This window comes from Myodes glareolus, chromosome 18 (assembly GCF_982192425.1).
Source record: "Myodes glareolus chromosome 18, mMyoGla1.1, whole genome shotgun sequence".
Lineage (NCBI taxonomy): Eukaryota > Metazoa > Chordata > Mammalia > Rodentia > Cricetidae > Myodes > Myodes glareolus.
The window spans coordinates 60,884,396-60,898,213 of NC_142043.1; the positions used below are offsets into that span (position 1 = coordinate 60,884,396).

At 43.1% G+C, this 13,818-nt stretch overlaps 1 protein-coding gene across 1 annotated transcript in view; it reads left to right on the top strand.

Moving 5' to 3' along the window:
• The window catches only part of LOC125411393 (solute carrier family 5 member 4), a 39,984-nt gene that overhangs the window by 2,609 nt on the left and 23,557 nt on the right, over nucleotides 1-13,818 (top strand). The window contains exons 3-8 of the mRNA XM_048451453.2: nucleotides 1-105; nucleotides 2,711-2,770; nucleotides 7,228-7,332; nucleotides 10,262-10,367; nucleotides 11,409-11,489; nucleotides 12,992-13,212. Of these exons, the coding sequence (XP_048307410.1) occupies nucleotides 1-105; nucleotides 2,711-2,770; nucleotides 7,228-7,332; nucleotides 10,262-10,367; nucleotides 11,409-11,489; nucleotides 12,992-13,212 (678 nt within the window). The remainder of the gene's footprint in view (nucleotides 106-2,710; nucleotides 2,771-7,227; nucleotides 7,333-10,261; nucleotides 10,368-11,408; nucleotides 11,490-12,991; nucleotides 13,213-13,818) is intronic.

The following is a 13,818-nucleotide window of genomic DNA, read 5'->3' on the forward strand; positions in this document are numbered from 1 at the left end:
ATGGGTGCCTCCATGTTTGCCAGCAACATTGGCAGTGGCCACTTTGTGGGCCTGGCTGGGACAGGTGCAGCTTCAGGAATCGCCGTGACAGCATTTGAGTCACATGTAAGTGACAGAAATTATATATGTATTTTTCTTTTAAGTCAAATTTATGCCTGGCTATTTTCAACCGGGCATGCATCCCTGGTTTTCCCGGAAGTCTGTATCGAGTGAGCTACTTTTGTTCTGGTTTCTATTTTCTCCTCAGCTAGTCCAGTCTTTGTCTCTGAGCACTTTTGAAGCCTCGTACATTTCATAAGTAGTTATTCCTACCAGGGATTTCATTTTTGTATAGTTCAAGCCCCACTTATACTTGGTCCCTTGACTATTTGAGCTCTTATGTCTCCTTTCTGAGATATCACACTGTATATTCATTCCTGAGCCAGAACCAAAGATTAAAAGTAAGAGAAAACATGCTGGGCAGAGTCTCCAAGGTTAATACACCTGCCACACAAGCAAGAGGACCCAGTTAAGATCCCTAGGTCCCACGAGAACACTGAGCAGACATGGCAGCCCATCTGCCTCAGTGGTAGAGACAAGGGATTTGTCAATTTGTCTAGCGAGACTAATCATATCTGTGAGCTTTTGGCTTGTTTAAATAAGATGTAAAAAAAAAGAATAATATGTAAGAACAACTGAGGAGAAATTCAAACATCAGCCTTAGGCCTTTGCATGTAAGTGTGCAACCCTAGGCACATAAGTGTGCATACCATAGACACACTGAAAGGTAAATTATTAGGTCAGGCATTTGGCATTTAATCCTAGCACTGGATGACAGAGGCAGGGGCAGGGGTAAGGACGGGGGAAGGGGCAGAGGCAGAGGCAGGCTGGTTTCTGTGAATTTGAGATCAATCTGATCTACCCTAGTGAGTTACATACCAGGCAGACTACATAGTGAGATCCTGTCTCAAAATAAATAGACAAACATCAGGAAGAGCAATGTCTCCTACTTGACGCAGCTTATGATCCCGTGGGGCAGACAAGCGTGCACCGACTGTGGAGTGGAAAGCACAGAGACAGGAGCATGTGCCGTATTGAGAGATCACACTGTGTAAACGCTTCCCTGTGGCTTTTTCCCCATGGTATGTTAAACAGTGGCAAGGGGTCAGCATTAAACACATATACATTCCAGCAACACTAAATGAACTGAGTAGATCTCTCTCTCTCTCTTTCTCTCTCTCTCTCTCTCTCTCTCTCTCTCTCACACACACACACACACACACACACACACCAATAATGAAAGAAAATAGGTCATGAGAGGGAGTGAGGGGCGGAGGAGTAGCTGGAGAGAGACTAGTAATTGACTGGACGACGGTATATATAGGCAATTCTCAAAACTAAGTTTAAAAGAGAGGAGAGCCCACACAGGAGGTGGGATCCATCATAGACAACAGGACTTGCTGGCGGATGTCATGAGCGTTTGCGGGTGCTCGTGCCAGAAGGATGAGCAGAAACCCAAGTGAGACCTGAGGAGGCAGTGGTGCTGTGGTGAGGAATGAACGTTTTGAAAGATGCCATACCAAACCTACAGGACTTTACGGCTGACCTGTTACCATTCTGCAGAGACTGCCTCCCTTAACTAGACCCTGAGTTCTTCAGAGCAGAGAACCTGGCTTCCCTGCAGCCACACACCACTCCAGCACACAGCCAGGCATGTGGTGAGAGCATCACACACAGCTCAAGGAACCTGCGATTTCTCTCTTCTTCACAGCACAAGTCAGAGCCCGCGTTTCAGGAGTCTGTTCTTTTTTCCACTGTGGTTTCTGGGGATTAAACTTTAGATATGAGGCTAGTACAGCTGGTACCTTTTACAACTAAGCTTCCACAGGCTTCTATCCTATCCTTTTTGGTGTTTTTGTATACGTGTATATTGGCAGCATAGACAAAGTGGGACTATGGTGCAATTTTAAACAAACCACCCTAAGGGGATTCAAGAAGTGACTTTGGCTCACTCACAAATGCCTCTGCCTTTCCAGTGCTGAAGGTTGTTTTGTTTTGTTTTTGTCTATTTTTGCCTCGGTAATATCAGGAACATATCCAGACATTGTTCTATGTGTTTTGTGGCCTGGGAATTGATCAGATGGTGCTGTGAACCATACAATGAAGGATGCGTCCACAGGCATGAAGAAAGTGACCCATAGCCCAATGCGTATTGCTATCACGTTGCAGATATCTGTTTCTGTAGCTTCTAACCTCTCATTTCTTTCATCTTGATGAAGCTTACACCTCTCCTATATATGGCAATGATAACACTGCCCATTAGACCTGCTACACTAGGAACGGCAAGAACAGTGTGCTGTGTGTGGAGACGTCATAAAACTGTACTTTAATTCCAGTCTGTAGCACCAGCTATACTTGGCAAGACTTAAAGGGACCTGAGGATGTTCTTCCCTTTCCAGAGTTTCTTTCCTCCGTGCTTTGACACTCACGTATAATTCTCCCACGTAAGCTCATTGTTTTTGACAAAGCTTACACAATTTTTTCTTAGTCCAGGTGAACTCAAACTCTTCATCCTCTGCTTGTTCTGCCAAATATTAGATATTATATTATATAAATGCTGTATTAGACAGGAACTAAGAAAAGAGGTTTGTTTGTGCAGGGGCAGAGTCATAACATCATAAGGCCACAAGCCAAGCTCCTTTAACGTAATGCTGCTCCTGGTCTGTTACAGTCATTCCTCTTGTTGCTGCTCCTGGGGTGGTTTTTTGTGCCCATCTACATCAAAGCAGGGGTGAGTATCTGATGGATCTATTTACCCACTTGTTCTTTATGTTAAATCACGAAACCTGGGGGTTTGGCCCTCATTGGTCCTGTTGCTGATAATATACAGAAAATATATAAAATTCCTTGCCCATAGGGCTCACTAGTATAGAATGTGTCTGCTGCCGGGTTAATGGTGGCCCCTGTCTGATGATCAGCGAGGTAGAATCCAAGTCCGAGTTGGGAGCAAAGCTGGGGTCATGGGCATGTCCTAAGAGCAATGTTTCAGTTGTGGTCTGGCTTAAGTACTCTGGGATAAGGCTGACTTCTTCAGGTAGGAAAATTGGATGATAGAATAAATGTATGGAAGCTGAAAATCTTTCTTTCTGGGAATATTTGGAGGTCGACTAAAATGAAGACTATTTAGAGGGTTATGTGGGAGAAGAGTGGTGGGAAGTGGGGGTGGGCCCAGCTGTGAAAGTTCCATGGGTACCCTTACCTGGGAAGAGGAATGAGAGCAGTGTCAGAGGGGATGGGGCCAGAGAAGGAAATAGAGTGGACACGGTCAAAGTGTGCTTGTGTGCGTGCAAAACTATCACAGTGATACCCATTGCTTTATATAATTAAAACGTGCTAATATCAGTACAATGGTATAGGGGCTCGAGGGATGCCTCAATGGTAAGTGCACTGACTGCTCTTGTATTTGCAGTACCCACAGGGTAGCTTACAACTATCTGTAACTCCAGTCCTGCAGCCGATTATAATAAAGTAATCCACACTAGCTCAGAATGGAGTATAATAAAGGTTTCTTTATTTAGGATAGACTCACAGGTCAGCAGTTCTCTGCATGTGTGGGGAACAGGAACCAAATCCAGCAGCCAAGGGGCTGTGCATGTTCTATATCTGTATATATAGTACATGTGGCCATGCCCAGAGTGAGCCAGTATCTTAAAGGTTATTGGCTGAGTTCTCACAGTACCTCCCCCTTTTGTCTAAAATAAAGAGTTCTAAGCCTAATACAAAACTATCTATAGTGAGAATAAAAATTAAGTATAAAAATTAGAATTACAACCAGCATAAATAATATCAAGCAAGAAACATTTGCTAAATGTTTTTAATAGTTATCCTAGCCTAACAAGACTAACTCTTGTATTAGAAATGGCTTGGCCAAGTCATGAAAGGAAAGTAACTACAACTAACTAGTCTTCAACCCCATCAAAGACCTGAGAGGGAAAATATTACTGAGTAAACAGGAAGTGCAAGCGAGCAATAAATGACAGAGACAACTGGCTACCTGGGCAATCACCCAAAGTCTCATTTGCAATATTGGAGCAACAAACTTTGGATAAGGCCTAGAGCAACTGACAGGCCATTTTCAGAGGTGGGAAAATCTTTTAAACCGTCTTACCCTGTCTTGGCAAGATTTGGCAGTCTTTTTTCTTGTATCCTGCTTATTTAGTCCGGACACCATACATTTTGTCGGTGGTCAAGGCATGGGCAGTTCTTTGCCCAAAGGCCACTTTTGCCAAGAAGAAAACAAGCTCTAAGTGGAGTGTCTTCAGTGTCCAATATTCTCTTGGGAATAGATCAGTGCTGCCAGGAACCCTAAGTTATTTAAATACCATATTTTACAGTTCTTTGAAGTGGTTGAAGATTATCTATCTATGCAAAATACAATCTTTATGTATCTAAAGAACCTGGTTAGTCTAACTATAAGTATAAAAAACATGGGTGACTATTGACTTACAATTCTTAATACCTATATAGCTTAAAGACTAAGGCTTTATATTAGAACATTAAATAGTCTTTAAACAACTGTGCAGCAAATGAGGACAATGACCTCAAAATGTAAACATTGTATAAGTATCTTGATCAGAAGTAGAAATGTATAGAGACTTTTTGGGCCGTGGATCTTCTGAGCCAGTCCTGATAGGTGAGGACTTTGGCCCCACGTTTTGGTTCCCACTACATTTGGGCACCAGATGATGTAGTCGATTATAATTAAATAGTCCCATACTAGCTCAGAATGGAGTATAATAAAGGTCTCTTTATTTAGGGATAGACTTACAGATCAGCAATCCTCTGCATGCGTGGGGAGCAGGAACCGAATCAAACCTCTAAGGAGCTGTGCACATTCTCTATCTGTATATATAATACATGTGGCCACACCCAGACTGAGCCAGTATCTTAAAGGCTATTGGCTAAAGGGGTTCACATAGCACAGTCCCAGTGACTTCAACACTGTTTTCTGATATTCTCAGGCACTGTACACAGACATGTATGTAAGAAAACACTCATACACATAAAATAAAATTACAATTATGAAGTTAATATATACTTAGTATAATGACTAAATTTTAAAATGATGATGCCATTTACAAAAGAGTGTCCTAGGGTAAGAGAGATGCCTCAGTAGGTAAAGGCACTGGCTGCTATGCCTGATCGCCTGAGTTCAGTCCCAAGGAGGAGAAAATCAATTCAAGGAAGTGCTCCTCTGACCTCCACGTGCACACCTAGGAATATGTGTGTGTGTGTGTGTGTGTGTGTACATATGTGTGTATATACATATATGCGTGTACACACAAAAATAAATAAATAAATTTAATAAAACTTTGAAGTGTTCTGTATCTTCTTAGAATTGGGAAGTGCAGAGCTTTCAAGGATTCAAGGGTTGTGATCAGATTTCCATTTATGAAGTTTAACTTGGGGATCTGAATGGACAATGGACTTGGACAAAAGTTCATGCAATCTTGGGCTGGGACAAGAGATTAGTGAAGTGAAGTGCTTGATCTGCAGCAACTCTATAAAAATATTGCCCATGATAGCACGTGCAGGTAATCCAGCACAGAGGAAGCAGATATGAGCACATCCCTAGGGCTTCCTAGGTAGGCAGCCTTGCCTAATCACCAAGTTCCAGGCCATTAAGAGACCCTGTCTCAAAAAGACAACGTGGATGGCACGTTAGGAACAACAACCATGAGTGTGATCCGAGCTCCACATGCATACACACATACATACATATATACAAACAAAAATGTTCATGAAATGTTGTCTATGAATGGTAGGGCATGTCCGTAATACCAGGATTTAGGAGGCACGAGCAGAGAGATGAGGAGCTTGGCTATGCATCAAGTTTAATAAATTAAAAGTTCATACCATCCAAAGCGAGGCTTAAGAAAGGAAACAGAGGAAAGGAAGCCACTTCTTGGATACCTGTGACATGTTTGTTAGCAGACTAGAGGTAAAGGTGGTGCAAACAATTTGAAGTCTTGAAGTTTTGGGGATCAGGATGCGCAAGTCCTCTATAGACAGAGCAAGAACTACAGGGCAGGAGGAGGGATACAGAACAGGATGGTAATGAATTAACAGTGGCGCTGTGCACGCATGTGTGCATGCGCGCACGCCCATTGGACACTCGCATGTGTGCATGCGCGCACGCCCATTGGACACTCGCATGTATGTATGCGCGCACGCCCATTGGACAGCCATGCAGCTATGTGCAGGTTGATCAGGAAGGAGATCTGCTTGAGAACTAAGAAGAGCATCCTGCTCTTTGGAAACATTGATTCAGAGTCTTGTGTAGCTTTGGGGATTGCCTCCGTGAACAGACACCCTGGGTAAAGAGACCCTCCTTTGCACATCAGCAGAAGACGGCAAATGTATTCATTCCTGATATCCCTGTTGAAAGATGCTATCCTTGGTTCAAGAGCACATGCCCCAGAAGATGTATGTCTATTCTTTTCTGTAGCTTACCATGTCTCCAGGGCTGCTCTCCATTGGTGGTATGCTAAGAATCCCTCCCTTTTTTTTGACAAAAGGAATGTATGTGTCTTTATTAACATATTTTTATATCAGAGAAGATTAAATAATGAGTCCAATCACTCTGAAAAACGCAGAAAGCTGCATGCTTATTCTAGGTGTCCAATGAGCAATCTCTTACTTTAGTTCAGAAAGTTAAGATTTTTCTCTAAGCTCAGACTTAATTAATGTAAATCTTATTTCCAATAAAGGGAATCATATAAATACATGCCCAAATGCATGCTTACAATATTCTCAATAATCAATTTGTTATATAATCATATTACAGTTTATAATTTACAAATATTACTTTTGCTGTACTGCAGCATTACTGGTAAATATAATAAAAATGATTTGTTCAATGTCGTCCGGGTATTTAGGAATGCTATAGGTGCTTTCTACTGTTGCACTAACCCTCTTCTTTAAGAACAGGAGACTCCATAGACTGTCATTTGCCGAAAGTGTCATAATACATGGTAAACATTAGAGCCAGGAGGAGATTGCCGTTCTGCCTCCAGCGCTTGATTTCATTCCAGAATCGTAACTCTACAGAGGAATCATGTCTTTCTCACCTCTGTATCCCCAGGATGCCATGCATAGTGCTTAGCTGCCTGAAGTCATTTAGCAAATGTCAAATCATCTGAATGCGCTAGGCTCGAGGTGAATTCCTGTTGTCTTCTCTCTCTGCAGGTGATGACCATGCCGGAATACCTCAGGAAGCGGTTCGGTGGGCAGCGGCTCCAGATCTACCTCTCGGTCCTCTCCCTCTTCATCTCGGTGATTCTGAATATCCCAGTGAGTCCCCTGTCTCCTGGCATTGGACATTCTACGGTTTGCCAGTTGGGACCAGCTGCTAAAATTGGAGACTAGTGTGTAGAGACTGTGGATAAAACTCCCAGTAGACTCAAACTTCCTGGGGTTTCTCTCATAAGTCTTCCTGGGTGGGAAAATGCTCAGGATGTCCACATGCCTAGAGCAGCTGACTTTCAGGTCCCGAGAACCACAAGAGTACAGATCTGCCCTCTAAAGCCCTCCATGTGTCGAAATGCAGGTGTGGCCAGAGCAAATGTCAGTCACGCGGGTAATAGCAGCTGCTTTCTACAGGGCCTCTTGGCTTGTGCCTTGCCCACTTGCCTACTTGCCCTGCATAGTAACTTCCTTAATTTCTCTGAGCCAGCTCTGACTTTTTTTTCAGTTTAATTATCACATAAGAAGGGACGTACTTTGTATCCTTAAACCTACTTAAGTTTGCCTTATCGAAGACTGTCCTTATAAAACTTGTATCATAAATGAGTAGCTAAAATGATTATGCCTTAGAAATTATCCCTGATGGAAGACAAGAGGCATTTGAACTTTGAGCAGCATGTGAAGAAAGAGTAGCTTATTTATTCCTACGTATCAATGCCCAGTTAAGCCAGGCACGTGTGTTGGAGTTTAGGACAGAAAAGTAGCCTTTGAGTTTAGGACAGAAAAGTAGCCTTTGATGTTGTTCTTCTGCTGGACTGCGTTAGTTACAAGTGAACCAGCTGCTGGGCCCAGATGCTTGGGGCTTTCCTAAAGCCATGTGAGCAATGCTACCCTGTATTGATCTGCAATTAATGTTAGCAAAGATTCCCAAGCAACAAGAGTTGCCAAAGACCAGGGAGATGAGGACTTATGCATTAATATTTGACCTCTTTTGAATATATAAGCAGAAGGTGTGCCCCGCACAACCAGGAAAGGTGCTAGCTCCTGTCAGGTTGAACTGGAATGATGTTTCATTTAAACAGTCCCTGAGGTGGGAAGGTAAGAAGTAGAAGAACACCTTGGTGCCAGAGACTTTGTGTTCACATGTTCTACAAGTGGGTAGGACTTGCTAATCTCTGAGGTCCCCTCAGACATCGATAGCTTTATGGTTCCAAAGATCATGAGTGTGCGCCGAAACAGAAGGGCATCAGTTAAAGGAACCCTGGAAGGGTGTGGCCTTCTGGAAGGCGTGGCTCTGGGTGGTAAATAAGGAGTGGAATCTAGGGAAGCCGGGTGGGGCGCAAGGAATCCATGCACACGTGAGTGTTTTCCATGTGTATCTGTAATCCGCTGATGGCACAGCAGCCGTCCTTGTACACCTGCAAGGTTATGTCTTGAGTGACATAAACATGTCTGTTTATACACGTGCACACATCGATAGCCAATTATACCCTGGCTACTTATTAAACAAATCATTACAAGAACTGAAGATGGAAGAGTTTGTGGAATCTCTTCTGGCAGGATTGAGAAAAGGTCGATCCCCGGTTTCAACCTCCAGCAGCATAAACACTGAAGCTCATTAGTGGGCAGATGTCTGTCCTCCCCAGGTACTTCAGGTCAGACCTCAGAACTGTTGCTGCTCTGCTGGAAAACAAAAAAGCTAGGAAATGAACTACACGGCACTATTTTACCAAGATATTAGCAATTGTTCCAAAATGCTCTCTTTTAGCAAAAGAAAATCCTGTTATTAAAATTCTGTCTTTATTAGAAATGTTTCTTTTTCATAGTTTTCCCTTTTTCTCAAGACCCTTTATGAATTTATTTTTTAACTAGTTAGTTAATTTTCCCACCAAAAATTTAATTGTTTTTAGTGAAAATAGATTTTTTTCACACAATGTATTCTTGTTATGGTTTCTGTTCCCCCAACTCTTCTCCGATGCTCCCACTTTTCCACCCACACCCTTTATTTCCTCTCTCATTGGAATAAAACAGGCATCTAAAATAATAAGAAGAAGAAAAGATAAAAATAAAAGCAAACACTTCATGGGTAGCAATGTTTCCTGTGCCAGCATAAGGACCTTAGTTTCAATGCCTGGCACCGAAGCAGCAATGCAGACATGGTCATGTGTGTAGGTAGTCTTTCTATGTTCCATCAGTCAGTTCTATCCCGCCAGCCAGCTCTCAAATAACCACACAGAGACTAATTATTAGTTATAAATGCTCAGTCATTAGCTTAGGTTTATTACTAACTAGCTCTTACATCTTAAATTTACCAATATTTATTATCTACCATGTGGCAACATCTTTTTTCAGCATAGCAAGTTCATCTCCTGCTTCCTCTGCATCTCCTAGAGACTCCCATGACCACACCCTCTTTCTTCCCAGTGTCCTCTCCTACCTAGCTATTGGTCAGTTATTCCTTTATTAAACCAGTGAGAACAACAAATATTCATGGTGTATAAAATGATTGTTCCACAGTACATGAACTCTTCTACAGCTCCAGAGTGGGGGACAAGGCAGGGGAAAGCAGGAGGATCAGTGGACTTGTGTGCCACCTGCCTACCTGTAGTTCTCTGAAAGACCCCATCTCAAGGAAGTAAGGTGGGGAATGATGGAGCAGGATATCTGGTATCTCTCTACCTTCTACACACATGCAAACACACACATCACTCATACACACTACACACATTTTGAAAAAGAATTTATGTTTTGCCCCACCAGTGTCAGAAATTCCCATTGGTAACTAAAGACTGTCCCTAATCCTCATGATACGGAGAATCCTCAGGCCATGGCACCTTCTTTAATAAGTGCCTCGGTGGAGCAGTGCAGTAAGTGGGGAGAGAAACTCCTGTTTGTCTATCTTCCTATGGGATTTTTTATGTAGGCTCGTCAGGGGTGAATAGGAGTTCACTGGGAAGAGGATGGGGCGTTGAACCTTGAAAACAGAAGCCAGAGGCCTGAAGTGCATGCTTCTCTGTCTTCACTGTTCCTTTTCTAGTCAAATATATTTTCTGGAGCCATATTCATAAAGCTGGCTTTCGGGTTGGACCTCTACCTGGCGATCTTCATCCTTTTGGCTATCACGGCTGTTTTCACAATCACGGGTGAGTCTTCGGGATCCTTGGTTGAATTGTGCGACCTTTTGGTGATCCCACCCATGTGTGTGTTTATGTGTCTGTGCCCGTATCTTATTGAGAAAAACATAGCCACTAAATAAAGTATTCAATTAAGGAAACAATGATATATTCCTACACTAGAGCAAAAATGGTTTTGCTAGCTGGCTTTGCCCAAGGAAGAGGTAAATAGGAGAAAACAGAGGATTATTAGGGAAAACTAAAGTGATACTAAAATTCTGCCCTCTCCTCTACTTAATATTTATAATTAAGCATAACAGTGAAGCTACACTATAAGAAGCTACACTATAATGAGACAGATATAAGAGTCATGCATGGTTTTCTGTCCCATTATCCCTAAGATAATGGAAGAGCTAAGGAAGCTAAGACAGGAAGATTGAGAGTTCAAGGCTAACCTGGGCTACAGAGTAAGGTCCTAACAAGAAAGAGACAAAGGTAGAGGGAGAAGGGAAGGGGAGGGGAGGAGAAGAGAGGGAAGGGGGAGAAAGGAGAACAGAAGTGGAGGGGCGGAAAAAGGAGAGGAGAGAAGATGGGAAAGGGGAAGAGAAAACAGAATTTAAAAAGACTATGGCTAGAGAAAGAGCAGAACATACTAGGGAGATAATTCTGTGGGAACAGGTTTACTGAGGCAGAAGGATTGCCAGGAGTTTAAGACCAGCATGGCCAACATATAAATTCAAGGTCAGAATTGGCTACAGAATAAGACCCAATCTCAAACTAAGAGTCAAGCTTGTGAGTCAGCCAGGAGCCTTTTCATTTTCTTGCTTTGTTTTCTGGTTACAAAGTCTAAGCTGCCCAGCCTGTCCTCGAACTGACTCTGGACCTCAGGGACCTTGGGACTTACAACCTTTTGTCTTCAACCTCCCAGGTGGCTGGACTCACTCCTGACAGCCAGGGGCTTTGGATGTCAATGTTTCATTAGGCATCTGGACTAGAGGAGAAGCCAGCTCTCAGGGCAAATACATAAGAGCATGTAAATTAAATACTGGTTCCTTTCTTTATTGCCCACAGGTGGCTTGGCATCTGTGATTTACACAGATACCTTCCAGGCCATTATCATGCTGGTTGGATCTTTCATCCTCATGGTGTTTGGTAAGCTGAGACTGAATCCACAGATCCCTAGGTTCTTGTTTCCTTCCGTCTGTTCATTGTTGCTTCCTTCAAATTCTCCTGGGTCATATTTTCCTTTCGTGTGTATAATTCACACCATGGGGATGGTTGCCTAGCTTCTTTCTTGCTTTGTTTTATCAAAAAGAGGAAATGAATGAGTTTTATTTCCTTTAAAATATTGCTTTGGTTAACTATAATATTTAACCTCCATTTCCTTGTGCTCAGAATGGATGAAACCCCTTGGTTGATAACCTTAGTGGAACACTGGTGCATTGGATTGAAAGTATCAAAGCCTTTGATCTCTGTCGTAATTGTATCAGTAAGGTAGTAAGTATTAACGTAGAAGGGGCCATTGTAAGCTGAATGCAGCAGCACCCCTAACTAGGCCACTCCATGGGTAGGAAACAGTTTATTGGGGAACAAACTGCCAGGTCATCTCACAGGAATGAGAGCGGCGGTTTGGTCGGAAAACAGGTGGATTTTCTGTGGCAGTCAGCAGGCTGTTGGTCCTTGAGCTGATGCGGACTGCTCTGGTTAAACAAAACCAGGTACACTTTGCCCGTCGGTGGACCGTTAGGGCAGAGAAAAGAAACTGCGACTTTCCTGACAAACAGAAGCCCACATTATGGAGTTTTCTGAGGAATGCTGAGGTTAGGTTTCTGTTTATCTGGTCTGAATCCTTATGTTTATCCAGTAAAAACCAGACTGGATTGCGCCTGGGTTCTCCTCTAAGGACATTGTTAGTAATGCCATTTGGTTTGTGACCTAAATGCTATGAATTTGAGAGGGGGGGGATGGGTATAGGGAATGGGTATTGGAGAGGAATATAGAGAAACGTGAAAATGATGTTTCAATTTCAAAAAACAGCTCTGCAAAGGAGGCACCGGCCTTTAAGTCCAGCAGTGTACTCTGAAAACAAAGGCAGAGAGATCTCTGAGTTTGAAGCCACAAACAAACAAACAAAACAAAACAAAAATCCCAAAATAATCCATTTCAAACAACAAAAATTTGCTAAAATAAAAAATCTTTTGATTTATCTAGAACTTTCACTAAATAGAAGATGAAGTATTAGACAAGTTCTAATAACTATTAACCAGTTGTATTATTTTATATAATAATCTATTAAAAGAGGGTGTTCTCTGATTCTCCTGCCTAACCATCGGACTCTTTCCCTCTTACTGAGTTGCCTCAACCAGTCTTGATATGAGCATTTTATGTCTAGACTTACTGTATTTTGTTAAGCCATGATTGAGTGATACCCCTGGGAGGCCTGCTCTTCTCTGAAGAGAAATAGATGGGTAGAGGGCCTGGGGGAGAGGAAGGTTTGGGGGGGCCACAGCGCAGGAGAGGAATGGAAAGCTGTGATTGGGATGTATATCAGGAGAGGTCACTGAGGTTTCCATGGGCTCCCCGTCAGGGGATTATCAGAAACAGCAGCTGTTGCACTGTGCAGGAGACATTTCATCTCTCTGATGCCTTGGCAGCATTTATTGAAGTCGGAGGCTATGAGAGCTTCACAGAGAAGTACATGAACGCCATCCCCTCTGTAATCGAGGGGGACAACCTGACCATCAGCTCCAAGTGCTACACTCCTCAGCCGGACTCCTTCCACATCTTCCGAGATGCCGTCACTGGAGACATTCCATGGCCAGGAACCGCATTCGGAATGATTATTACAGCTCTGTGGTACTGGTGCACAGACCAGGTAAGTGATTAAGTGTGTGGGTGCTTGTTTGTGTGTGTGTGTGTGTGTGTGTGTGTGTGTGGACTTTTGCTGCTTAGAACCTGGAGGCAGGAGCTGATGCATAGGCCGTGGAGGAGAGCTACTTACTGGCTAGCTTCCCGTTGATCTCTAAGAAGATCAACCCATCTTCTAAGAGAACCTAGGACCAGCAACACAGGGAGGGCACCACCTACCATGGGCTGGGCCCTTCCCCATCAATTACTAATTGAGAAAATGCCTTACAGCTGGATCTCGTGGAGGGATTTCCTCAGCTGAGGCTCCTTCCTCTCTGATGACTCTAGCTTGTGTCGAGTTGACATAAAATCAGCAAGTACAGCTTTCAACGGCTAGTCCAGTGAAGCGCTGCTGCCAGAGCCACCCGGAGCTCAGAGAGTGATGAATGGTGCTAGGCAGCGAGCACTGAGTTTGTTATATGCTCTTGACTCTCAGTTCTGCTTTGATCTGATTGTGGCTGTGATTCTTCCTGTTCCGGTGAAGAACTACATACTTTTTTTTTTTTTTTGAGATCCTACAGTCAAGAGACTTTGGAATTTTAGAGAGACTGTGACTGTTTTACAGAAACTTTAT